At 57.7% G+C, this 26,575-nt stretch overlaps 2 protein-coding genes across 2 annotated transcripts; one reads left to right on the forward strand and one right to left on the reverse strand.

The window, feature by feature from the left end:
- Nucleotides 1–9,900: 9,900 nt before the first annotated feature.
- LOC133766316 (olfactory receptor 2L3-like) lies at nt 9,901–10,840 on the reverse strand. The gene is given in 2 exon segments (XM_062200006.1): nt 9,901–10,071; nt 10,073–10,840. Coding segments are annotated over 2 exon segments (939 nt in total).
- A 1,127-nt stretch (nt 10,841–11,967) lies between these two features.
- LOC133766317 (ral-GDS-related protein-like) lies at nt 11,968–23,867 on the forward strand. The gene is made up of 14 exons (XM_062200007.1): nt 11,968–12,066; nt 15,520–15,582; nt 16,659–16,712; nt 16,912–17,105; nt 18,316–18,509; nt 18,648–18,916; nt 19,559–19,774; nt 20,106–20,209; nt 20,655–20,724; nt 21,985–22,059; nt 22,469–22,543; nt 23,074–23,106; nt 23,461–23,582; nt 23,804–23,867. The coding sequence occupies exons 1-14, from the start codon at nt 11,968–11,970 to the stop codon at nt 23,865–23,867; spliced, it is 1,632 nt and encodes a 543-aa protein (XP_062055991.1).
- The last annotated feature ends 2,708 nt before the right edge of the window (nt 23,868–26,575 follow it).

The raw sequence follows: 26,575 nt of genomic DNA on the forward strand, positions 1-26,575 counted from the left end.
ATGTGTTGCCTGCTTTTCACAGGAACAAGCCGTCTGTTCCTGGAAATAATGGACACACTAAGGGCTGGGCTTCCTGGCAGCAGGTGCCCCTTCCTGACAGTTGCTTTGTTTTCTCATTTTCCGTCTTCTCTGTATTAACTGTTCTATGTCTCCGCATTTTCACTGGAACTTGCATCTTCAACCTCTGAGGCGACAGCAGTGCTGCAGGGTCAGCACCTGTGCCTGTGGACGGCACATTTGTCTTCAAGTCCCCTTAGGTAGAGTTGTCTTAGGGAACGTTCCTGACACACCTCGGAGCCACCAGCTTTGCAGAAGCTAGGCACACCTGAGGGGAGTCCCAGGGCCTCGGGCACCAGTGCTGACACACGGTGGGGCCAACCAACACCTGACGCTTGCTGTAGATGATGTCGGAGGGCAGGGACTCTACCTGGCCTTTCCAATTCCCAAGGCTGACTTGAACTTGTCTTCTTGCACTTTGCTGTGTCTCACCTTTGCCACCGTTGAATCACTGCGTGAGTATTCACCATCAGGCACATGGCAGGGTGTTCCGGTTGGGGCTCTGAGTGCTGGTATTTCAACTGTGGCACAGGTTTTGGTGACACGGCACAGATCTGTCAGGTATGTATGTAGTGGAGGAGCTACGGCATAGAAGCTGCATCTCTGCACCCTGGGAGACACTGCCGGGTTCCTGGAATGCTTGCAGCATTGCACACCCACAGCACGAGCTCCCTTGCATGCCCCCCTCCCTGCCAACGAGGAGCTGTCATTCCCATGTGATTGCCTGACTGCTCTGTGCATTCATGCTCAAAACATCATGTTATACAAAATAATGTTATCAGTCAATTTAGGAATTCAAGCACCAAAAAGGGCTTCAAGACCAGAAATTAGTGAATTGACTGAGGTATGTAAGTATTAGGCAAACAGAACAAACAAGTTAAAGCTGTAACTTCGACATCATTTAAATAAATAGGCACGTCAGTCTGCTCATCAGGCATGTGGCGTGACCACAGTGTGCATAAGCTGTGCTGGGGGGGGGGGCTGCTTTGCTCTCCTTCATTTTTGGGGTGCAGTTTTCTGTGTGCTCCCCTGAGGCTCCCCGAGGCCAGCGCCTGTCCACATCGGTGTGGTCCGTGCCTGGTCATCCGACCCAGGCACTGAGCCCAGCATCCACAAGCACGTGTTCCCGGAAACTGCACCCCCCAGGGAGCGGCGGCCTCTCCCCCACCCGGGTTGCACCTAGCAAGGACCGGACCTGGGGCCACACATAGATATAGCCCCAATAACGGGAATGACCCCATGGAAGTGGCAGGTGCTGAGATGACCACGCGTGGGAGTCAGGCGAGGGAAGGCTGGTGTGAGGGACAGAGATCCCGGCAGGACAGTGGGGTGTCGTAGCCAGGGTCACCTGGGCCCCCCGAGTCCCCACGCTTACTTCAGCACTGGCTGCTGCTGGGAAGCCCTCCTGAGCCCTGCCGCCGTGGCGAGGAAGCTGTATGTGCAGCTCTGTCGCTGAGGGTCGTGCACGGGGAAGATGAGGAACAGAGCCACGGATCCCCTGCCAAGGACAAGTCTCCTGAGAAGAGATGAGCCTTGCTGGCTCACGCCCCTGATGGGTTGTTAGCGCGCCCCAACCTGGCCCATCCCAGTGGAAGGAGAGAAATGGAGCCCAGTGCTGACGGGCTGGGCACGGGTGCTCTTCTTCCACGGCGCTTGTGGGAATAGTTTCCCTCGTTTCTGGGGAAGACTGGACAGTCTAGATTTCGTGAAAACGGAACTCTGTTAATTTCCCCAGCCCCAGAACCTAGAGAGTCACTTTGGACATACAAGTCTCAGTCAACAAACACTTGGCCAAGTGGACGCTACGTGTCGGGTCCTGTTGTCGCAGGAGTTCTGGGGTTGGCATGTGGGAGGCGTGAGAGAGCAGTGGCCGCATCTGCCGCTCCAGCCACTCAGGTCTGTGTCTCTTCCCCACGAGGGGTGCCGGCTGCTTCCTTTTACCGAATCCCTCGGAAGTGACACCGCGTCTGTGTCGCAGCTCTTGCTGTTACAGTTCTGATGTTACCGCTCTGTGGACCACTGCCTCTCCTCTTCCACCGGGTCACAGCTTCTCTCCCCTTTGCTCCCTGAGCATCGTGGTCTCCTGGGCTACAACTGTTCTTCTCTGCCAGATTCTCTGAGGAGTGCGGCAGTCTTTGGTGCCACAGCTCCTGCTGTCTGCTGGATCCTTGTCTGGGACGAGTGAGGCACTGGGACAAGGAGGGAGTGAGCAAAGCGAAGGTTTAAGAAGGAGGCAGAGAAAGCCCCCCCCCCTCCCCGTAGCCACAGGGCTGCTCCCCAAGTGCCTGGGGAAGGTACCGCCTATGTCACTGGCATTCCACCTGGGAGCTGGTTTGAGTCCCAGCTGCTCCACTTCTTGTCCAGCTCCCTGCCAATGTGCCTGGGGAGAGCGGCAGAAGATGGCCTGGGGGCTTTGGCCCCTGCCACCACATGGGAGACCCAGATGAAGCTCCTGGCTCTGGCTTCAGCCTGGCTCAGCCCCCGCCATTCTGCCAACTGAGGAGTAAACCAGCTGAAGGAAGTTCTCTCTCTCTCTCTCTCTTTCTCTCCCTCTCCTCCTCTCCCCCTCTCTCCCTCCCTGTAACTCTGACTTTAAAATAAATGAATCTTAAAAAAAAAAAAAAAAACTGCCTGGCTGGGATTTTTATCAATTCCAAAGGTTCAAGTTCACCTGATTGGTCAAGTTGAAGATAATGAGGTAGTATATATAAACCAATCAGGGAGCCACCAGAGCCTGAGTATGATTGGCTTGACCAGGAACCAATCACCGAGCTCACGGTACATGTGGAAGTGGGAAGTGTGTTCAAACAGGTCCACGACAGGCGGCACCGTTCAGCAGATGGAACCACATCTGGAGGTGACGTTGAACCTGTGTCCCACCCTCCATCCCTCAGAGTTCCTGGATGGCCAAGTCAGGCGGGGTCTTCCTTTCCTACCCAGGGCCCTGGGGTCCCTATCAGAGGCAGGAGGAGTCTATGTCTCCTCCCCAGGAGATGGGGCACATGCTTTCACCTCATTCCATTTTTTAAAATTTTTAAAAATACTTAATTGAAAGAGTTACAGAGAGAGAGGGAGAGACAGGGATAGAGGTCTTCCATCTACTGGCTCACTCTCTAGATGGCCACAATGGCCAGGGTTGGGCCAGGCTGAAGCCAGGAGCCAGGAGCTACTTCCAGGCCTCCCATATGGGTGCACAGCACTTGAGCCATCTTCTGCTGTTTCCCAGGCCACTGGCATGGAGCTAGATCAGAAGTGCAGCAGCTGGGAGAGGAACCAGGACCAGACGGGGTGCGGGCGTCCTGGGTGCCAGCCCCCGCCACATTGTCTGATGGAGCACGGCTCTCTGTTCCAGCTCCCTGACGTTCGCAGAGGCTCCTGTGTGACAGCCATCTGTCTCCAGGTCCCTCTCTCGTGTGTGACAGCCGTCTGTCACAGCTCCCACTCTCCTGTGTGACAGCCGTCTGTCACAGCTCCCTCTCTCCCGTGTGACAGCCGTCTGTCACAGCTCCCTCTCCTGTGTGACAGCCGTCTGTCACAGCTCCCTCTCTCGTGTGTGACAGCCGTCTGTCACAGCTCCCTCTCTCCTGTGTGACAGCCGTCTGTCACAGCTCCCTCTCTCGTGTGTGACAGCCGTCTGTCACAGCTCCCTCTCTCCCGTGTGACAGCCGTCTGTCACAGCTCCCTCTCTCCTGTGTGACAGCCATCTGTCCACAGCTCCATCTCTCCCGTGTGACAGCCGTCTGTCACAGCTCCCTCTCTCCTGTGTGACAGCCGTCTGTCACAGCTCCCTCTCTCGTGTGTGACAGCCGTCTGTCACAGCTCCCTCTCTCCCGTGTGACAGCCGTCTGTCACAGCTCCCTCTCTCCTGTGTGACAGCCGTCTGTCACAGCTCCCTCTCTCCCGTGTGACAGCCGTCTGTCACAGCTCCCTCTCTCGTGTGTGACAGCCGTCTGTCACAGCTCCCTCTCTCCCGTGTGACAGCCGTCTGTCACAGCTCCCTCTCTGCTGTGTGACAGCCGTCTGTCACAGCTCCCTCTCTCGTGTGTGACAGCCGTCTGTCACAGCTCCCTCTCTCCCGTGTGACAGCCGTCTGTCACAGCTCCCTCTCTCCCGTGTGACAGCCGTCTGTCACAGCTCCCTCTCTCCCGTGTGACAGCCGTCTGTCACAGCTCCCTCTCTCGTGTGTGACAGCCGTCTGTCACAGCTCCCTCTCTCCCGTGTGACAGCCATCTGTCCACAGCTCCCTCTCTCCCGTGTGACAGCCGTCTGTCACAGCTCCCTCTCTCCTGTGTGACAGCCATCTGTCCACAGCTCCCTCTCTCCTGTGTGACAGCCATCTGTCACAGCTCCCTCTCTCCTGTGTGACAGCCGTCAGTCACAGCTCCCTCTCTCGTGTGTGACAGCCGTCTGTCACAGCTCCCTCTCTCCCGTGTGACAGCCGTCTGTCACAGCTCCCTCTCTCCTGTGTGACAGCCGTCTTCACAGCTCCCTCTCTGCTGTGTGACAGCCGTCTGTCACAGCTCCCTCTCTCCCGTGTGACAGCCGTCTGTCACAGCTCCCTCTCTCGTGTGTGACAGCCGTCTGTCACAGCTTCCTCTCTGCTGTGTGACAGCCATCTGTCCACAGCTCCCTCTCTCCCGTGTGACAGCCGTCTGTCACAGCTCCCTCTCTCCTGTGTGACAGCCGTCTGTCACAGCTCCCTCTCTCGTGTGTGACAGCCGTCTGTCACAGCTCCCTCTCTGCTGTGTGACAGCCGTCTGTCACAGCTCCCTCTCTCGTGTGTGACAGCCGTCTGTCACAGCTCCCTCTCTGCTGTGTGACAGCCGTCTGTCACAGCTCCCTCTCTCGTGTGTGACAGCCGTCTGTCACAGCTCCCTCTCTGCTGTGTGACAGCCGTCTGTCACAGCTCCCTCTCTCCTGTGTGGCAGCCGTCTGTCACAGCTCCCTCTCTGCTGTGTGACAGCCATCTGTCTCCAGGTCCCTCTCTCGTGTGTGACAGCCGTCTGTCACAGCTCCCTCTCTGCTGTGTGACAGCCGTCTGTCACAGCTCCCTCTCTCGTGTGTGACAGCTGTCTGTCACAGCTCCCTCTCCCCTGTGTGACAGCCGTCTGTCTCACAGCTTCCTCTCAGCAGGTGTGGGTTGAGTAGCTTCTTAGGCTTCTATGCTGTAGCTTCTCTGCCCAGTGCTTTGTCTCCTGACCACAAAGAATGAGGCCACAGACAGGAAGGGGAGCCGAGTAAGGAAGTTTACTGAAAGGAAAGAGAAAACACCCCGCAACCACCTGCGGCCCCAAGAGAGGGGCTGGGCAGCACCGCCTGGCTCTAATTTGTATGTGTTTCTAAAGGAGGACGTTTGCCTGATTGGTCAAGGCATATGCTAATGAGGTAGTCTATGAGAACCTATCAGGCAAGCTGCTGAGCCTGACTGTGATTGGCTTGGCCCTGAACCAATCATCAGAGGGAAGTTAGGCCTAAGCCCACAGGGGCCCATGGTGGGCGGGGCCTGGTGAGAAGCAGGAACCAATCAGCAAAGCCAGGAGGGGCCGGCAGCCCCAGGACTCAGTAAGGTCACCCAACAGCAATGTCCTGGGCTACTCAGGTGGGTGCCTGCCCTCCAGGGGCCGCTGCGTCACTACCTTAATTTTCAAGATAACACATGGACCTTCTGAGCCGGCGCTTCATTAAATTTGCCCTTGAAGAGTTCAAAATAAAAGTGTTGGCCGGCGCCGCGGCTCAATATGCTAACCCTCCACCAGCGGCGCTGGCACACTGGGTTCTAGTCCCGGTTGGGGCGCTGGATTCTGTCCCGGTTGCTCCTCTTCCAGGCCAGCTCTCTGCTGTGGCCCAGCAGTACAGTGGAGAATGGCCCAGGTGCTTGGGCCCTGCACCCCATGGGAGACCAGGAGAAGCACCTGGCTCCTGGCTTTGCATCAGCGCAGTGCTCTGGCTGCAGTGGCCATGAGTGAGTGAACCAATGGAAAAGGAAGACCTTTCTTTTCTCTCTGTCTCTCTCTCTCACTGTCCACTCTGCCTGTCAAAAGAAATAAATAAATAAATACATAAATACACAAATAAAATATTAAGACATCACCTCTGAGCACACTTATGGCAGCATCGTTGCTTGGTAGCAGAGAAAATGCACACAGAGTGAACGCCACGTGAGAGAGGCTGACAGACCCACGCTAGGAGCAGCATCAGCCACAGAAAGGAACACGTCCGCTGACCAGACTTCCCTGAGAATGCAGAGAAAACAGAAATAACACGTATGATGGAACCCACCCTTTCACCAAGGCAGGCCAAACGAAGCCCGAAAAGTAGGCAGAGTAGTTGGGGGTTAGCAGCAGCCCCTGGGGACAGGTGGAAGCTGGCCCTCACGACAGAGAAATCCCCCCAGGTCCTCGATTTGGGCGTATCGGAACCCCACGATCGCAGTTCCCAGTCGCCAGACAGTCAAGAGAGGGCCCCTGTGACCATCAGCAGAAGAAGGTCAGGAGGTTCAGACCCCTGTGGACCACACATGTGGACAACGGCAGGCCTGCAGCACACGGTGCTTGAGAGGTTAGAAAAGTGGTCCCCAGGCCTGTTTGGTCCATCCCACGGGTCCATTCAGCATCTGGAAGCCCAGGGCCACTGCTAGTGGTAGGTCAGCAGTCAAGAGGGCTGGATTTGGGGTATCCAGAGAGAAGCAAGGACAAGCCAGACCTCGCTTTGTCTTTGCACCTGCATGGCCGGCTCGCGAGAGTGTAGGCTGTTGCTGCTGCTCTGCCTTCTAAGTCCCCCACGTGCCATGCTCTAGGGCGACTCCACACAGGACCCAAACCAGGAAACCATGGCTGCCATGAAGATGCACCAGTGGGGCCGGGGCCCTGGGGCATCACGGGCACCCGGCCTGCTCGTGAACCCACCAGCGCGCTCACCCGAGACAGTGCTTCGGGGGCGGCTCTACCACGCTTGGGGCAGGGATTCTGAGACACGCCTACTCCATGGGCTGGAATCTGAGAAGTGAGCCGGCTCTGGAGTATGCCTGGTCAGGCCTTGCTGGAGCTGAACCCCGTCGCACCTCGGCCTGCCGCTCCCTTGTCATCACTGGGTCTGCAACGTGGGCTGCCGACTGCCAGGACTCATCCAGATCTTTCCCTGGACACACTGCTGCACGGGTACTCGCATGTTGGTGTCTGCTTCAAACGGGACTGTGTTTAAACAGCCAGTGCTGAGAAGGTGGGAAGATGGGGGGCTGGCGCTGGCTGCTCACCACTGGTAGATGAAGAAGCAGCCACGCTGGCTGGCTGGGGAATGGATGGTGCCCGGCGCAAGGTAGGAGGCTTTGGGAAAATGTCCCAGAAGACAGATACCGTGCACAATGCAATGATCCAGACGCCCAAATAACCTGGGGCAACCGCGAGCAGAGGGTTGGCTGCTGCTGCCCACCTGTACCCACACACCGCAAAGGGATGGTGAGGGACCGAGGGCTGTTGCTGAATGGCTAATTGGCAAACGTGGAGGCTGGAGAGGCTCTGAGGGGCTTACAGAGAAAGCTGCATCTCTCACGGGGCACAAGGCAGAGTAGTGGGCAGCTGGCCCAGTGTTAAAATCAGAATTCCTAAGACGCTACTTGGCAGGGCCAGTGCAGTGGCATAGCGGGCAAAGCCACCCTGCAAAGCCAGCATCCTGCATGGCTGGAGCCCTGGAAGCTCCACTTTTGGTCCAGCTCCCTGCTAATCCACCTGTGAAAGCAGCAAAGGATGGCCCAAGTGATTGGGCCCCTGCAGCCATGTGGGAGACCCGGAAGAAGCTCCTGGCTCCTGATTTGGCCTGGCCCAGCCCTGCACACTGCTGCCCTCTGGGGAATGAACCAGCAAATGGAAGAGATTCTCTCTCTCTCTCTCTCCCTCTCTCTCTCTCTCTCTCTCTCTTCACCCCTGTCTCTTTCTCTCTCTCTCACTCTCTCTCTCCCTCTCCCCCTCCCTGCCTCCTTCCCTCCCTGTCTCTTTCACTCTCTTTGCCTTTCAAACAAATAAATAAATGTTTTTTTTGAAAAAAGACTGGAAATCCATGCATATAAGAGGTCTTCAAAAAGTTATGAATTGTGAAAAAACCATGCATAGATCTCAAAGCTGTTTGTATTAATAGAAATGGATGTTTTTGTTGCACTTTCCATGAACTTTTGGAAGAGTTCTTGTAACACTGAACACTTCCTCAGAAGCAAGGACAAAAGAACCACTCAAGGAGCCAATGTCAAAGTCACTGCTGGGTGCCTCGCAGCACTGTCTCTCCCGGCTGGGGTGTGGCGGCCGCTATTCGGTGAGCGGACTTGCCAGGGAAAGGCCTGGCTCTCACCAGAAGATCATTGCATGAGGATGCATGGAAAGAGGGGTGAACCAGGCACTCGAGGCTGAGAAGAATGAGTGTCCCAGGAGGCTGACAGGGCACAGAGGAGGGACACTGAGGAGGCAGACAGTGAAACGGGGGCCGCAAGGTCACTCCCCAGAGGACACGTCACTCCCCAGAGGACACGTCACTCCCCAGGGACACCTCATTCCCCAAGGACACGTCACTCCCTAAGGACACATCATCCCAAGGCCATCCAGTCACTGCATCCATGATGGAGACCCCAGGATCACTAAGAAGCTCACAGTCAGCACTGAGGTGAGAGAGCTGGACACGAAGCTTGTGTCCCGAAGCCACAGAGGCTGGTGGCAGCAATGACTAAATGCATGTGAACTAGGAGCTTGGAGGGACCAGCATGTGGGGAGTGGGCAGACGGCCAACTGCAATCTCAGGAGCAAACAGACGCACAAGCAGCTTGCTCTTAGCCAAGCAACCCCCAAGGCCAACATCAGAGGTGGAGACTAAAGCTGTTGTCCAGTCTAGAGTCCCAGTTGCACACTTTGTTCTCCATCCCTACACAACACTCAGGGCCAGAACCCACTGATGGAAGCAGACTCAGATTCACGGAGTGAGCAGCCGGCAGGGCGATGGCGAGCGTGTCCAGGCCGCACATCTCTACTCTGAGGTGCTCCTAGATTGCTCCAACTGCCACACTTCCCACGAGCTAGCAGGCAGCTGCCACAAGAAAGGTTCACGCACAGAACTGTGCGGCTGCGTGTGGACAGATTGCTCGGGGAGGGGTGCAAGTCTGGGAAGAGACCCTCTGAGGTGTCAGGGAGGGCCTCACGGGAAGAGAGTGAACAGGGAGAGAAGCCCACGTGGCTGTCCAGGGACACAGTGGCCCCGGGGTGTGCAGTGCACTGACCCAGAGTCCGACCCTTCCCCTGCAAGGCAGGGAAGCTGGAGCCTGGAATGTGCATGTTTAGCTGTGGAGATCATGGCAGCTCATCGTGTGAGGCAAAGGCATACTCACATGACGCTGCCCTGAGAGTGCGCGCTCACGCCTCGAACGTGAACCCCGGTAGGTGCACCCCACACCTGGGGCTCAATAAGCCCCTTTCATGAGCATCTTGCACTACAGGAGATGCCATCAGGGTGCAGATTGGACTTTGGAATTAAAATGATTTGCTCTGCTAAATACCAGACACACTTGGCAAAGGTGAACCCATTTTGTGACCCCAGCATGGGTTCCTAATGTATTTGCAGGAACTTTAGAGATTTCAGAGCCGATTTAATGAAAACATGAAAGAATTGTAATAGGTTCCTGACTTGATAAGGCTCCAGGGATATTTACAACAAAAGCAAAGCAGCCTCCTGCAGAGGTCTGGGACTCACAGCCAAAACTTCATTCAGAAAGAACTCTCATCATGGTCTCCTGAAGCCGCGAGCACAGCCCGCTCCCCCAGCCCGGCCTCTGCTCTGCTCACCCCCACAGCCTGTCGCTGTCTCCGCTCCCTAGGAAGCCCCACACCTCCCCGCCAGCTTCCGGAGTGCAGCCAGCACCTGCTTGTTCCTCAGGCTGTAGATGAGGGGGTTCAGCATCGGGGTGAGCACGTTGCTGAACACAGACAGCGCCTGGTCCTGCTCTGGGCTGTGGGAAGAGGTGAAGCTCATGTAAATGAAGATGTTTGGGCGGGCGGAAGAAGAGACTCACCACCGTGAGGTGGGAGGAGCAGGTGGCCAGGACCTTCCGCCTGCCCTTGACGGAGCTCATGCGGAGCACAGCGAGGAAGATGAGCGTGTAGGAGGCTGTGATGAGACCGAAGGGGACGACCAGCAGCACCACGCTGGTCACCACCACCACGGACTGATACACGGACGTGTCCTCGCAGGACAGCTTGATGAGGACAGGGACCTCGCAGAAGAAGGGCTGGATCTCCCGGGACCCACAGATGGGGAAGTGCAGAGGGTAAACTGTGTGAACTAAGGAGCTGGCCGAGCCTCCAACCCAACACCCAGCCACCATGTGCAGGCAGAACCTGGGGCTCATGATGGCGGGGTAGCGCAGTGGGTTGCACACAGCCACGTAGCGGTCATACGCCATGAGGGTCAGGATGAGGCACTCAGACATCCCCAGCAACAGGAAGAAGAAGCTCTGTGTCCCGCAGCCAACCCAGGAGATGCCCCTCTCCCCTGTGAAGAAGTTGGTGGCCATCTTGGGGACGATGGTGGAGGTCAGTGTCAGGTCGATGAGGGAGAGCTGGCTGAGCAGGACGTACATGGGCGTGTGCAGCCGGGCGTCCCCCAGGATCAGGACGATCAGAAGAGCGTTTCCCAGGAAGGCCAGGACGTAGACGAGGACCACGGCGGCATTGAGGAGCAGGGAGTGCCGGGACCCAGGGAAGAGCCCGGCCAGGAGGAAGTCCGTGGCCGAAGAGGCGTTCCCACCCACCATGCCGCTGCAGGCACAAGGGAGACCACAAGTGCCACCACCACGCGTGACAGACTCGTGTCAGTCTGGGGGCCAGCGTTCGAGAACCTTCCCCCCAGCTCCGGGTTCTCACATAGCCTTTGCCCGCATCTCAGGGAGAGCACTTTCCCGTGTCTCTTGAACAATCACCTGACTTGGTAAATACAGAATACTGGACACACGACCCACGCCAGCACTAACCGGCCTCTGCTGAGCTGAGTTCTTCCGATTTTCTTCTTTCTTTCTTTCTTCTTTCTAAGTGGGAGAATCCTATAAATACGAACACCCATTTCTAGAAATACAGGCTTAAACTGCTACACACTGTTTATGTTAGCCGTGGGCCCTAGCTAAGAACTTTTGTGCATTGGAGCACAAATGAAGGAAATTCTAATCAGTTCTTTCAATTTGGCTTTATAAATTATAAATCAATTACTTGGTTACATCCTAATGAAATATCCTACTGTTTGCTTTCCTCTTGTTGGGTAATTGTCCTTATGTTATACACAGGGTGACAGAAATTGCTAGACGCACAGAACTGCCAACCATCAGTGTTCTGAATTACTGACCGAGGAAAGCTCTGGGATTTAACAGAGAATCTGACATCTACAGTGACTGATGACACGCCTGTCCTGTGTCTCAGACACAGACCTGGAGCTCTGCCCAGTGGTCTCCGCGGCCCCTGGCCCTGCTGCACGCGCCGCTGCACCTCTGCTCTCTGCAGGTTGAGCAGCTCCAGGAGCGCAGCCGCCCGCACTTGCACAGGCACCTGCATGCAATGAACTTCTGGCGAGAGCCAGGCCTTTCCCTGGCAAGTCGGCTCATAGAACAGTGGACGCCCCACCCCAGCCGGGAGACAGTGCTGCCAGGCAGAAGTTTCCAGATGCTCAGCCTCCCGAACAGAGGGGCTCTGCTCAGCACGGGTCAAAACTCCCTGAAGTCCAGTCTGTTACTGCAGCCAGAGACCACTAATGTAAAGCCATGCCCCCCTCGGTCTTACACTGGCTGTTCAGCTGGCCGTCTGTATTCACAGTACTGTGTGCATTTTGGACAAAAGATCAGTTCAGAAGAAAAACCACTGCTTGGATTTGAGCCGTCAGTCCAGTGAACTACAAATGCGGCGGGACTGGCTGACCTTGCCGGTCAGCGACCATGAGCACAAATTTGCTGCACACCACACTCACATCAGTTCAGGGAGTGCCAGCAACGAGTGCGTGCGCAGCCTGCGTGGTCCACTCACTATCATAGCACACTTGCTGAGCGCTCACGAGGGCAGCAGTGACCTGGGACAGGGCCTAAGCAGATCAGAGGCCAGTGTGCAGCACTGCCCAGCACCAGCCCCTGCGGTGACCCTTGACAGTGGCCGTCAGAACCTTTAACTGCCCTGTTCTGTAATCCTCTCCGCTCCAGACGCCACCTGTCCGTCATAAGGCTGTGGGCTTACAACTCAGAGAATGCAACTGTCAAGTTTAGACACAGCCAACTAATGTTCAAACACTAAAAGCTGGAGCAAAGAAACATTCAAATGTGTCTAGCTCACTCCCACTTTAACTTAAGGACATCAAACTTTTACTTTGTATCTTATAAATACACATTAACTCTGTGGGGACTGAAACCAGACCCTGACAGTGTTCTTTGAGTAGAAATGCAAACATCACAGCAAAGAACTCTGCATCACTTCATACAATAAAGCCTATTGCGCCATTAAATGATTTCAGCTGACTAAGCCTTTTTGGGGTCAGCTCTGCACATGTTTCTGTTACTTGCTTTGTAAACAAGAAGGCTGAGCTGTGGGAGGGAAGAGTGCGATGCTGTGTGCGTTAGCCTGTAGGCTGCACTGCAGTCTCCCAGGTCCTGACGACCTTCCGGGCTCCGGACCCCTCTTGTTAGCGTGCTCGAGGTTGGGCTGTGAGGGCACAGACAGTGCAGACATCGACAAAGTCAGCAAACGGCCATAGCTCAGGAAGCAAACTACCACAAGCCACAGGATAAGTTCAACGGGTTGTCCTACCTGCTGACTGAGTTTGGGCACATGATGGTGCCCCGTGTTCTACTGGGTTTGGTCAGACAAGAGTACCGATCACACCACAACCCCTGCCTTATACCCTCGACAAAAAACAGCTCAAAATGGATCAGGGATTTAAACATAAGACGAGAAACCGTAAAACCACTGGAGGAAAACACAGGGCAAGGACTCCAAGACATCGGCACAGGCAGTGGCTTTTTGGATCAGACTCCCCAAGTCCCAGCAATAAAGGCAAAAGTAGACAAATGGGAGTGCATAAAGCCAAGCAGCTTCTGTACAGCCCGGGAAAGTGAAGCGGGAGGAGAGAGCTGACAGAATGGGATCATATGTCTGCACACCTTGCGTCTGGATCTTTCACACAGAGCCCAAACAGAAATACCGATTCCAGGCAGACTTCCCCTCCACGCGGACTCTGAGCAGGCTGAGCCTAACACAGGCCTGGCCCAGCGCTGTGTTGCACGCATTGTATAGGGTGAACCAGCAGATGAACAATTTCTGTCTCTCTCTGTTACTCTGCTTTTCACATAAATTAATGAAATTAATCTTTAAAAAATAAAATAATGCACTGAGATACTTAAATATATATTTTAAGGCAATAAATATGAAAATGTAACTGAATATCTCTGAGGAGAAAGGGAAATAGGATCTGGAAAATATGAATTACTTTACCTGCAACTGTTTTCAATAAAACGTATAAAGCAAATAAAAAATAGAAGTTTCAGTAAAAACAGAATGTGACCAGTTCAGTAGGAGACAGACCAGGAAACGTAAGACTACTGCAGTGCCAGGATCCCATTTGGACATTGGTTCAAGTCCCGGCTATCTACTTCCGCTACTGCTCTATGGCCTGGGAAGGCAATAGAAGATGGCCCAAGTCCTTGGGCCCCTGCGCCCATATGGAAGACCCAGAAGAAGCTCTTGGCTCCTGGTCAGATTGGAGCAGCTCCAGCTGTTGCGGCCATTTGGAGTGAACCAGCAGATGGAAGACCTCTCTGTCTCTACCTCTGCCTCTCTGTAACTCTGCCTTCAAATAAATACATAAATCTTAAAAAAAAAAAAAGATTGGTGGAAAGAATTGTGGAAAGACCCCTGATGGCTACAGGTTTCCGATGGCTCTGACACACTGCCGTTGGCGGGGTCAGGGTCTGGAGAGCAGTGGGGCTCCGTGGCAAGCAGGCCAGACTTTGCAGCGTGGGGCTGAAGGTCCTGGGAGAGGACCCGTGTGGTGCTCAGGAGCCCGCTGAAGCTGACACTCGTGTTTGAAGGCTTGGGGGTGTCTGAGACGTGGGAAGACAGCTCTGTCCTCACAGCAGGACAGAGAGCAAACACTGGTTCCAGCTCAGAGATTTTGACTGGGGGGCAGCGTCTGAGCATGGGAACAACCAGGACCAGACCCGACTCAGGGTGGAGGGCCACCCTTGTGGAGTGGAGAAGACCCTGGCCCAGGCTGGGCTTCCACGAGTCACTCAGACTCCAGGTGATGCCATGACCTTGCCACCAGTTCCACCATTCACTCTCAGCATTCTAAATAAAAGCTCACACAGGAGCTGGTGCTGTGCTCTAGCAGGTGAAGCCACCGCCTGCTGTGCCAGCATCCCATAGGGGTGCCGCTTTGTGGCTCAGCTGTGCCACTTCTGATTCTGCTCCGTGCTAATGCGCCTGGGAAAGCAGCAGAAGATGGCCTAAGAACTTAGGGTGCGCCTAAGACACTGCCCTTGGCTTTCCTCACTGACCTTAGCTTGGATTTTAGGGGCCTTCCTAAGAAGCAGGCTACTGTCTTTGGGAAATGATAGGAAAAGGAGGTTTAGACTCCAGCTGAGTGCCCTTCAGCCTGGGATCCTGACCCCATCCAGGTCTCCCAGGCACTGAGGGATGGGGCTGTGTTTGCCTAATTGTGCACAGTCAAGGGGATGGCATCGGGGCAGGATAGGAACAGTCAGCAGCCCAGAGGGCCTTGGGAGCTCTTCCTGCTGGAAGGGTCCATATACTGGACCTGGAGGAAGTGACCTCACTTCCTTGGTGATGGGCCACAACAGACCATGGAACTCTGGTAACCAGGCACCCAGATTCTAGTGGTAGCCATTGCCAGCTCACTTGATAGGAAGCGTTGCAGGGAGAACTATGTTCCCTTGCTGCTGCCCTTCAAGGCGAGGCTCTGGCCGAGCCAAAGCCCAGAATGAAGGTCTCTTCCAGCGTGTAACACGCTGGCTGAGCTCTCACTATGGACGCCTGTGGCCACGGGGCAGGAGGCAGCCACAGGTAACAGGGTTTAGCAGCCCTGGGAAATCCCGGCCAGGCCCAGAGTCTCTGGTGACCCCGCGTGGGCTGTCCTCCCAACCCCATGAAGGGGACAAGAGGAGGGGCCCTTCCTGCACAGCACCAGGATTCAGGCATTGGATGAGGGTTGTGGTGTTGTCCGTACACATTCCAGGGATGGAGCGGATGGGAAATTGGGTGTTGGGGGCCATTTTGTCTACTCAGGGTTTCCACGTGAGTTCTCCTGTGTCACCTGGAGTCCTCCTGGCTGGGGGTATACCCACATGTCCCTCCGTATGTGACCTGGGGAGTGGAAATACTCACAGGGGTGTCTCCTGTGGGACATTGACGCCTTCTGGCCTGGCTCCGGGCACTCTGTTTGCAGGGCTCCACGCTGGAGATCAGCAATGATTCCCATGAGGAACTCATCTTCTCAGGCAATGGACAGGTGCGTCAGGCCAACAGCCGTGGACAGCGCTGGGCTGGGCTGAGGGAGGGGCCTAGGGAGATACACAGGTGGGGACTCAAGATGACCAGGCTGGGCCGAGGACCAGAGCCTGGATATAGGCACCTCTGGGCCCCGTCCTGGTGTTTCCCACCCGAGTGACTGACCCCAGTCTGGTTCCTAAGAGATCTCACTCCTTTGCTGTCCACAGACAGCTGGGTTATGGCAACCCCATGTTGGGTACTGGTGGGATGTTCAGGGGACAGGTTACTACTGGTACCCTGGATACGAAGTCAAGAGCGTCCACGTGTGTGACAGCAATGGGTTCCCCCCCAGCCCATGAATCCCGGGCAGGGGTCAGCTCCACTGTGCTTCATGACCTCCCCACAACCCCCGATGGAGAACCCAAACCCCACACACAGGGTGAGGCTTACACGAGAGAGAGAGAGAGAGAGAGAGAGAGAGAGAGAGAGAGAGAGAGAGACTACTCCATGCATGTGTCAGCAGCATGTCCCTGGGTCTCAGCCCTGGAGCCCCCACCCATCTTCATCCTGTTCCATGAGAAAGGACATTTGTCCTGTGGCTCAGAGGGGATTCCAGTGCTTGTCCCCAGCTGCCCTGCTGCAGGTCACGGCCTCAGAGAGCGCCCCTGGAGCCTGGTCTGCTGGACAGTCACAGCCCAGGGCCCCACACGAGGGCGGCCCTCACACAGGAGTTTGCACACAGTGCTGGGGGCTGGATGTCCCTGTCTCCTGCTTGTGCATGTCCATCTCCGTTCCCATGTTCTCGTGTTCTCCTGTGCTTCTCTGTGTCCTTGTCCCCTCTCCTTATCAGCACGGCAGTCCTGGGGCCCACACCATGGCCTGGCATAACGTCCATCAACTCCTCAGGAGTGCATGGCACATGCAACCACACTCAGGGACCCAGGTGTCAGAGCATCACCGTCACTCTCACAGGAGCTAATGCCCTGCTGAGACAGAGGCCCAGACAGCACATTCTGGGAGAGGGGCTGAGGTGTCCTCCTGGAGCAGCCATGGTCAAATCACCGTGCAGAAGGGCTGTGGCCGGGACACCGCCAGCTGCCATCTCTGCACTGCTGCTCCCAGCTGCTGGCCTCCCTGGGGGGATACTCTGCTCTCCCCACTCTCCCAAGCTGCTCTGTATGTGGCCAACAGTCACTCTGGACCTTTCAGGCCCAACCCCCCAGGGATGTGAGCGATCACCTGCTGCAGCTGGATGCCCTCTGTGAGGGGGTCTTCTCCCAGCCCAGACTCCCGTGGTTGGGGGTCCCTGGAGCCTCCTCTGACTCCTGTCCCTGCTGGTCCTCCCTAGTTTGGAGGTGTGTCCACACTGCACCTGGCAGAGGTCTGCCCCCTGCGGAGCCTGCAGCCAGGCACCAAGGCGAAGCTGGAGGAGTCCCTGGTCCCGGCCTCCCCAGGAAGAACCATTGCTTACCTGTCCATTTTGCTGTGCTCATATGGCGACTTCAGCACTGTTCCGTATTTCCTGGACCAGATATTCCACAGGTGAGCGTCTGTGCCCTCCAGGCACAGGGGCCTCTGCTGCCCCCTAGCCGTGGCTCTCTGTGCCTGCGTGCTCCTCTGAGAAGGGGGGTGGTGTGGGTGTGAGCCTCAGGAGTTGTACAGGGACCATGTGACTGCAGACATGGCAGGGGCCTGGTGCCTGCTCCGTGGCCAGGGCTGCTGGCACTGCGCTCATCCCTCTTCTTCTGGTCTCTGCACCCTCGGGACTCAATAGCCCACGGCACTCGAGGTTTGGAAAACCCCACAGAGAGCAGCCCTGCCTTCCCATCTGTAAAGGAGGCCTCCCAGCCCCAGTCCCTGATACAGACAGAGCAGGGCCCGGGCACTGGGTGTTGGGCCCAGGCCCCTCAGCTCTCTGGCAAGGATCCGTGTGGGGTTCATCCCCACAGCACGTGAATTTTAAACACTCTGGGCAGTCACTTTGCAGACACGTGTCACAGCTCAGCGAGCAAAGCAGACAGCATTCCCGGGGCCTCATGACCTGGGAGGACCAGACTCTCCCAGCTGAACGCCTGCCCGGGTCCTGTCCACAGGGTCAGAGGGGAGAGGATCGTCCTCCCATGGTCTTGCCAGGATGTCAGAGCCCAGGCCCCACTAGGACGTCACGGACTGTGGGTCCAGTCGGAGGCCTTCTGTCCCTGCCAACTGTGGGAGCAAAATGTGGGCTGTGGCTGGGGAGGGACAGACAGGGTGTGGATCTCCCACTTCCTGTGACTCCTCTTAGAGCACTGAGGCCCGGGGACTCCCCGCGAAGGAAAGGAGAACAGAGCTGGGAAGGGGGTCCCAGACCTGCAAAGGAGAGAGGATGCTAGGGCGCAGAGCAGCCAGGGGTCCATAGCCAGGACAGGTGCTTCCCAGCTCCACCCATGCTCCCGGCCCCCTCCCCAGGATGCCAAGACCTACAGAGGTCCTAGATACCTGCTCCTAAGTCTGCCTGGAGCCTCTGTGCTGAGCACCAGGGGCCCTCCCCTCAGGAAAGAAGGTCCCTGGGAGGCTGTCACCACGGGTGTGCACCAGCCCTGTTGACCAGGTCTGCCACGGCCAGGACAGCCCAGGAGGGCTTGGGGGGTGGGTCATGCTCTGGACAGGCTGAGGCATGCCCAGGGCCCCAGAGCCACAGAGGGGCCCCTGGCAGTGCAGTGTGGTGGCCAAGGCCAGCCTCTGACCCCGCTGCCCTCGCTTGCGTCCCCAGCAACATGGCTTCCTTCCTGGGACGCTGCAGAGACCTGTACGAGGCAGAGCTCCATGGCCACACCAGCCTTCCACTGCTGAAGATGAAGGTGGGCTGCAAGCCTGTCAGCCTGCCTGGAGGAGACCTGGGGACCCAGGTGTATTTTCTGTATGCCCTGCCCGGACACGCCCAGCGCCCTGAGGCCACAGCAGACGGTGAGGGGCAGCGCAGTCTGCAGGTCTCTCAGGGGTGGTGTTTGGGGCTGGACTCCCCTTCCAGGCGGTGCGACCCCTCGGGGTTTGCAGAGGCCACTGGAAGGTGATTCACGTTGGCGACCCTTTCTCTTCTTCCAGCTCCCGCTCTGCGTGCAGGGCCACCACCCTTCCGCGCACTGGCTCTCGAGCCAGCTGCAGCACCGCTGGCTCAGCCAGGACCTGCTCCAGAGCCAGGGCCAGCTTCCCCACGGGGCCTGCCCCCATGCGCACAGTCAGCACCAGGGCCAGCTCCACAGGCCTCCTCTGGATGGGCTGGGCCTGCAGAGGAGCTGCCTGGGGCGGAGATGGTTGACATCACCGCCTTCTCCCCCAGGATGATGGCAGAACAGCTCACGCTTCTGGATGCGGTGAGCAGCCGGCTCTGCTGGGCAGGGCCAGGACCACGGCGTCCCTGTGGCAGCTGGCGTCCCACACAAGCCCTGGCCAGAGTCAGCCCAGGCTCCATGTCAGCCCCAGTGTGACCTGGGCTCGTTTCTCATGTCCTAACCCACCTGTCCCCTGTGGACAGCAGAGATGGGACACACTCATGCCAGGTGCACAGAGTGGCAGACAGAAAGCTGGGCACGGTGTGGCCCGGAGGTGGTGGAGGGCACTCACTGTGGTGCAGCCAGGCCCCTGTCCCTGCCAGTCTGCCCAGAATGCCTTACCTGTCTCAGCACTGATTAGGCTTCAGAGTTGGACGGGGTCCCAGAGCAGACACACAAACAGAGCCCCTTGGTGTAGCTGCCACAGGGAGGTGCGCTGGGATGGGACAAGGAGCATAGGGCTGATGGCGATGGGCCGAGTGATGGGGAGTTGGCCAGGACGCCCGGGAGAAAACACCTCTGTGTCTTCTCTCCAAGAATGGGCTCTGGGCCATGGGGCTCGGGGCACCCTCAGTGGGCTGCTGCTCCCACTGCTGTGAGCCCCATGCACAGCATCCTGGGAGTGTGGGCACCGGTGCACTCTGAGTGGGGGTGGCTGTGCCCATGGGTCACTCTCCTCCCCAGGAGCTGTTCCAGAAGGTCGTGCCCTTCCACTGCTTGGGCTCCGTCTGGACCAAGAGCAGCAAGAGAGGCAAGGAACACCTGGCCTCCACTGTCCATGCCACCGTCCAGCAGTTCAACTGCGTGACAAATTGTGTAGTAACCACATGCTTGGGGGACCCCAGCAGGAAGGCCACGGACAGGGCCCGTGTGGTGGAGCACTGGATCAAGGTGGCCAAGGTCAGCTGCGGGCAACCAGGACCATTGCTCCCTGCACTCTGGGAATGGCCACTTTGCTCTATCAGCCCTTGGGAATACAACCTGTGGCTGAAGACCCTGCACAGACCCTGGGCCCTTCCTGGCAGGGAGGGGCCTGACCTGACTCGCTTCCCCCAGGGGTGCATGCTCACCTGCCACCTGAACCTCCGTGTGGGTTGAACCCAATCCTCTCCCTGTGGGGTGGCCATGGTTCCCTCGTGCCTTCCTGTGGCTCCGTGGGCATCTGATGCAGGAGGGGGACGTCAGCCCAGGGGATCCAGGTGACTTCTCCCTCATCCGCTCTGCTCTCCAGGAGTGCCAGACCCTCAGGAACGTTTCCTCGGCCCATGCCATCCTCACTGCTCTACAGACCTCCCCAATTTGTCGCCTGCAAGAGACGTGGGGAGAAGTCTCCAGGTGGGTGCCTTCTCCCACAGGAGCACCAGGGTGTACCTGGGACCCTAGGACTCAGCACTAACCCCATGATCTGGGAGGTGCCAGACGTGGACTCTAAGGGGAGGCATGGGGAACGTCACCTTCGAGACCCCTAGACCTTCTGCCTCATGTTTGCCTCAGGATGCTATTTGCTTTGCTGTCAGGCACCAGTTCTTGAATAGTGCTCCTGGGCAGCACCGGAGCACCCTGTGCAGGTGAACGTGAGGCAGAACGGTGCTGCTCCGTGGAGGGGAGGGGCCCAGGAGAACCACTTGAGCTTCCCCCGTCCCCTGGGCCCCAGGGCTTCGGGAACTCAGTGGAAACTCACCTGGGCCGTGTGCATCCTCCTTGCTCTCGAGCAAAGGGAGCTGCACTCACCACCCTCCCATCACACCGAGTGGCTCCTCCTGGTTTCCCATCTCCACAGGAAAAGCTGCAAAAAATTTGAGCGCCTGTGTGAGAAGGACAATGGCTTGAGCAGGGATCGGCTCACCAAGGTAGGGGGCTGGGAAGTGGGGTAAGTGTTTGGGGGTAGGGTGAGGGGTGGAGTGAGGGCCTGGGGCAGGGGTGGTGTTGGCCGGCAGGACAGGCTCTGTGCGCCTGACCCCACCCGGGCTGTGTGGCAGAGTGGCAGGAAGGACTTCCCTCCTTCCACAGGGTGACCTCGGTTCCTCACAAAGCCAGGCCCTGCCTGGGATCTGCCTGCCCAGGACCTGCATGGGGAAGGCCACCCGCCTGCACTGGGGAGGGGGGAACTGAACACGGGTGTCCCAGGGCCAGTGGTCCATGGTTTCTGAGCATCAGGTGCAGTGGGCACATGAGAAACAGATGCACCTGTGGCTGTGATGCCCGTCCTGCCCTGACCCACTGCCCATCGCCTGAGGTCCTGGGATTCTCACCCTGCCCAGGGCAATGACATCATCTGCAGGTAGACGAGGAGAAGCTCCTGAGGCCTCCTCACACACGCCTGGTGGCTCTGTCCTGACCACATCTCAATGCCTTCCACCTAAGGGAGGAAGCAAAGTGTCGCCACCCAGAGCCTGTGCAGGCCCTGCCTGTCACTCAGAGATGATCCCTGGGGGCCACTCCCTGAGTGGCAGGGGAGATGTGCAGCAGAAGCTGTGGTTCGTCCTTGACCCTGCTGGGGGTGGGAGGAGCACCCAGTGGGGCTGGGTGGCCAGCACCTATCAGCCAGGCCTCCTGAGACCACCTGGCCCTCTCCCTCCATGGCTGTGCCTGGCCAGGGACCAGGACACAGAGAGCCCTGATGGACTCCTGGCCAGGGGTGCAGCTGGGGTTGTGGTGAAGCAGTGGGGTGCCAGTCAGCTGGGGGCAGGGCAGGCTCTCCTGTGTGGCCCTGGGCTGGTCACTGCCCATGGCCTCTGATTTCTCAAGTAGAGGATGGGGCTGGTGAGCCTGTTGTGCAGAGCTCACGGGGGTCGGTGAGGCACCAGGAAGGGTGATGTGTGGTGCAGGGCCTGGCCTTCCTCCCAGGGGACAGTGAGGAGGAGGAGGGCAGGCGTAGGATGCTGAGTCAGGACAGCTGTGGGGGGGGGGCACCCAGCACCCTCACTAGCCAAGGAGCAGACCCAGGGAGGCCCCTTGCTCAAGGTGCCCCCAGTGAGGGTGGGAGCCACAGCATCCAGACAGAGTGCACTTGGGGGAGGGGCTCAGACATGCAGGGCCCCAGCAGAGGGCCCAGGTGTGGGCAGGGGTGGGAAGGACAGGCCCTATGACCCTGACCTTGATCCTGGCAGAAGGGGGCCTTCAAGCTTGCTGCCCGGGAGCAGAATCCACAGAGAGCCCAGATGAGGCTGCGGAAACAACAGAAGGTGCGTGTGCCCGGGCGAGGGGACTCCTCCGTCACACCGGGGCCCGAGCCACAGGAGCAGGGCTAACACCTCCAGCCCTCCCTGCAGTCCCCACACTGCCTCAGTGGCCCCCACCGGAGAGACCAGAGCCAGGGCCTGGGGCAGCTGGGCTCTCAGTGCACTTGGGGCTGAGGTGGCGCTGGTCGAAACAGGGCCTGTGTGCCCTTGGACATCCCAGCAGGAGTCCTAGGGGTGCCTGCTGTCCTGGGAGTAGCTGGGAGGATGGAGAATGGGGGAGGCTGCCAAGGTCCTGGAGGGCTCCTGGGGGGAGACATGAGCCAGGGTCCAGGAGCTGGGGTGGAGGGGTCTCTGGGGCAGGGCTTGGGTGGCACCTGAGAGCAGGTGCTCATCACCACCCCCTGCGGCACAGGGAGTCGTCCCCTTTCTTGGCACTTACCTGAAATACCTGGTGATGTTGGACACTGTGATGGGGGACTCTGTGCATGTGAGTGATCCTGGGGCAGGTGGGGTGGGCCCGGGTCCCTGAGGCTGGCGGGGGGAGGTGCAGGGAGAGCCTGTACTGCATTCTTAGCCTTCTGCGCTGCCAGCCCTTCTCCTGAACCTCACAGCCGTCCCTGGGGCTGGGGCTTCACTGCCTCTGCCCTGTGAGTGTCGGGGCCTCCAACTGGGTGCCCCTCCCTCTCCTGGAGGGACAAAGCTACACAAGGTCTTGGCTGAGCCTCCTTGGCCTCCCCCTTGGGTAGGCTCCATGGGCAGGAGAGAAATTGGGCCCAGCAAGGTCAGGAAGCACTGACATGGCCAAGCACCCTCGCCCATCCCAGCCTCTGTTTCCCTCCTGTCACCAGGCAGGGTGAGAACAGCAGGTGCCTGAGCCTCAGCTGCCAGGTCCCCTCTCCAGAGCTCACCCAGATCCTTGTCCTTTCCCACCCGCATCCCCTTGACGGCCTCATGAAGGGGAGGGTCGGGGCTGGGCCTGGCTGGGGGCAGTTCTGATGGACTCTGTCTGCCTTCCAGCAGGCTGACTTCAGCTTCGAGAAACTGAATAAGGTGAGCAGCTGTGGCCTCACTCAGGGTAGGAGGGCACTGGGGGTCACAGGTGGTCCTGTTCAGGACCCCCATGCATCACCCCTGCAGCTTTGCTCTATTAGGAGGGCTGGGTGCACATGAGGGGGAGACCCATCCCTAGGGTGGGTGCGGGTAGAGGACTGGAATCAAGGAGAAGCCCCTGGGGAGGGGCTGTTGGCACCCCTGTCGAAGGCCAGGGTGCGGCCTGCATGGGCTGGATTGGAGGAGGCCTCTTTAGAGGAAACACCCAGAACCCCGCGGCCCCTCCCCTACCAGGTCCCCACAGCGTTCCCAGCCCAGGCGCTGACCGTGTCCTGTGTGTCCCTCTGTCCCCAGGAAATTAAAGTCCTGCAAGAAATCCAACTGCTGCAGGTGGCAGCGAGCAATTATTATTTTAAGCGTGATGAGGAGTTTGGCGTGTGGTTCCGGTCTGTGGAGTATCTCACTGAGAAGGAGAGGTGAGTGATGGGCAGGAATTGGGTGAAGCCCAGGGGTGTTGGGGGTGGGGAGGGCTCTCCCTGCTGTGCAGCTGGGGGAGCACCGTCCAGGCCCCCTGGTGGCAGCAGGCCCTGTCCTATGGGCACTGCTGGCCCCCAGGACTGCAGCTCCTGGGCAGGCCCTGGGAGGGAGGCCTGAGCTGAGGCTCTTGGTGGACTCATGGCTGTGCTCTCTCCGTTAGCTACGCCCTGTCCCGCCAGCTGGAGCCCTCTGCCAAGAGGCCCGCAGCAGCCTCAAGGCCATGAACACCATCGTGATGCCCTCGTGACCGAGTGCTGGGACCTCAGGGGCACATCTGAGCTCATTGGGAGCCTGGTGCCTGGGACAGTGGCCTCCCTGCTGTGAAGCTGAGGCCTGCGTTGTGTCAGTTTAATTGCCCCTCTTATGTTCTCTCCTTTCCCCCATTGAACTATAGTCACTGTTAGTAGCTCCCTGTTAGAGTTTTATTAAAGTTAATGTAAATATGTTGCACCATGAGTTTCATGCTTCCTCGTCATCGCTTCCCCGTAACTGAGGTTGTGAGCGGTGTTCCACCGTGCAAATGCGCCGTGGGCATGGGCCCCTCCTAGTTGCGGCTCCTGGAGCTGCACCTCGCTGGGTGAGGTTCCCTGAGGTTCTTCTCCTAAGAGGCGCTGGCAGATCACTTGGTGCCTGGTGTAAAAATCCTGCCTGGCTCCTCTTGCACTTTCTGCCCTGGGTTTAGGATGTTGGGTCCAGCCTGGCCTGGCCTGGCTGTGGTGGGCATATGGGAGGTGAACCAGCAGATGGAAGGTCTCTCTATCTCTGTGTTTGCCTTCCAAATAAATAAAAGAGGGGCTGGTGCTGTGGCATGGTGGGTAAAGCTATCACCTGCAGTGCTGGCATCAGGGGTGTGTTCGAGTCCCGGCTGCTCTCCTTCTAATCCAGTCTCTGCTATGGCCTGGGAAAACAGTGTGGGATGGCCCCAGTCCTTGGGCCCCTGCACCTACGCAGGAGACCCAGAAGAAATTCTGGCTCCTGGCATCTGATCAGCCCAGCTCCAGCCATTGTGGCCATTTGGGGAGTGCACCAGCAAATGGAAGACCTCTCTCTCTCTGCCTCTACCTCTAGCTTTCAAACAAACAAATCTTTTTTTAAAACTTTTATTTATTGAATATAAATTTGCAAAGTACAGCTTATGGATGACAATGGCTCCCCCCCCCCCATAACTTCCCTCCCACCCCCAACCCTCCCCTTTCTCGCCCCTTCTCCCCTTCCATTCACATCGAGATTCATTTTCATTTCTCTTATATACAGAAGATCAGTTTAGTATATTTTAAGTGAAGATTTCAACAATTTGCAGCCACATGGAAACACAAAGTGAAAAATACTGTTTGAGTACTAGTTGTAGCATTAAATCACAATGTACAGCACATTAAGGACCAAGATCCTACATGAGGAATAAGTGCACAGTGATTCCTGTTGTTGACTTAACAATTTGACACTCTTGTTTATGGTCTCAGTAATCTCCCTAGGCTCCAGTCATGACAAACAAACAAATCTTTAAAAAATAAAGAAAAAATAGGCCGGCGCCGCGGCTCACTAGGGTAATCCTCCGCCTTGCGGCGCTGGCACCCCGGGTTCTAGTCCCGGTTGGGGCACCGATCCTGTCCCGGTTGCCCCTCTTCCAGGCCAGCTCTCTGCTGTGGCCAGGGAGTGCAGTGGAGGATGGCTGCTTTGCTCTCCTTCATTTTTGGGGTGCAGTTTTCTGTGTGCTCCCCTGAGGCTCCCCGAGGCCAGCGCCTGTCCACATCGGTGTGGTCCGTGCCTGGTCATCCGACCCAGGCACTGAGCCCAGCATCCACAAGCACGTGTTCCCGGAAACTGCACCCCCCAGGGAGCGGCGGCCTCTCCCCCACCCGGGTTGCACCTAGCAAGGACCGGACCTGGGGCCACACATAGATATAGCCCCAATAACGGGAATGACCCCATGGAAGTGGCAGGTGCTGAGATGACCACGCGTGGGAGTCAGGCGAGGGAAGGCTGGTGTGAGGGACAGAGATCCCGGCAGGACAGTGGGGTGTCGTAGCCAGGGTCACCTGGGCCCCCCGAGTCCCCACGCTTACTTCAGCACTGGCTGCTGCTGGGAAGCCCTCCTGAGCCCTGCCGCCGTGGCGAGGAAGCTGTATGTGCAGCTCTGTCGCTGAGGGTCGTGCACGGGGAAGATGAGGAACAGAGCCACGGATCCCCTGCCAAGGACAAGTCTCCTGAGAAGAGATGAGCCTTGCTGGCTCACGCCCCTGATGGGTTGTTAGCGCGCCCCAACCTGGCCCATCCCAGTGGAAGGAGAGAAATGGAGCCCAGTGCTGACGGGCTGGGCACGGGTGCTCTTCTTCCACGGCGCTTGTGGGAATAGTTTCCCTCGTTTCTGGGGAAGACTGGACAGTCTAGATTTCGTGAAAACGGAACTCTGTTAATTTCCCCAGCCCCAGAACCTAGAGAGTCACTTTGGACATACAAGTCTCAGTCAACAAACACTTGGCCAAGTGGACGCTACGTGTCGGGTCCTGTTGTCGCAGGAGTTCTGGGGTTGGCATGTGGGAGGCGTGAGAGAGCAGTGGCCGCATCTGCCGCTCCAGCCACTCAGGTCTGTGTCTCTTCCCCACGAGGGGTGCCGGCTGCTTCCTTTTACCGAATCCCTCGGAAGTGACACCGCGTCTGTGTCGCAGCTCTTGCTGTTACAGTTCTGATGTTACCGCTCTGTGGACCACTGCCTCTCCTCTTCCACCGGGTCACAGCTTCTCTCCCCTTTGCTCCCTGAGCATCGTGGTCTCCTGGGCTACAACTGTTCTTCTCTGCCAGATTCTCTGAGGGGTGCGGCAGTCTTTGGTGCCACAGCTCCTGCTGTCTGCCGGATCCTTGTCTGGGAAGAGTGAGGCACTGGGACAAGGAGGGAGTGAGCAAAGCGAAGGTTTAAGAAGGAGGCAGAGAAAGC

This window comes from Lepus europaeus, chromosome 9 (genome assembly GCF_033115175.1).
Source record: "Lepus europaeus isolate LE1 chromosome 9, mLepTim1.pri, whole genome shotgun sequence".
Classification (NCBI taxonomy): domain Eukaryota; kingdom Metazoa; phylum Chordata; class Mammalia; order Lagomorpha; family Leporidae; genus Lepus; species Lepus europaeus.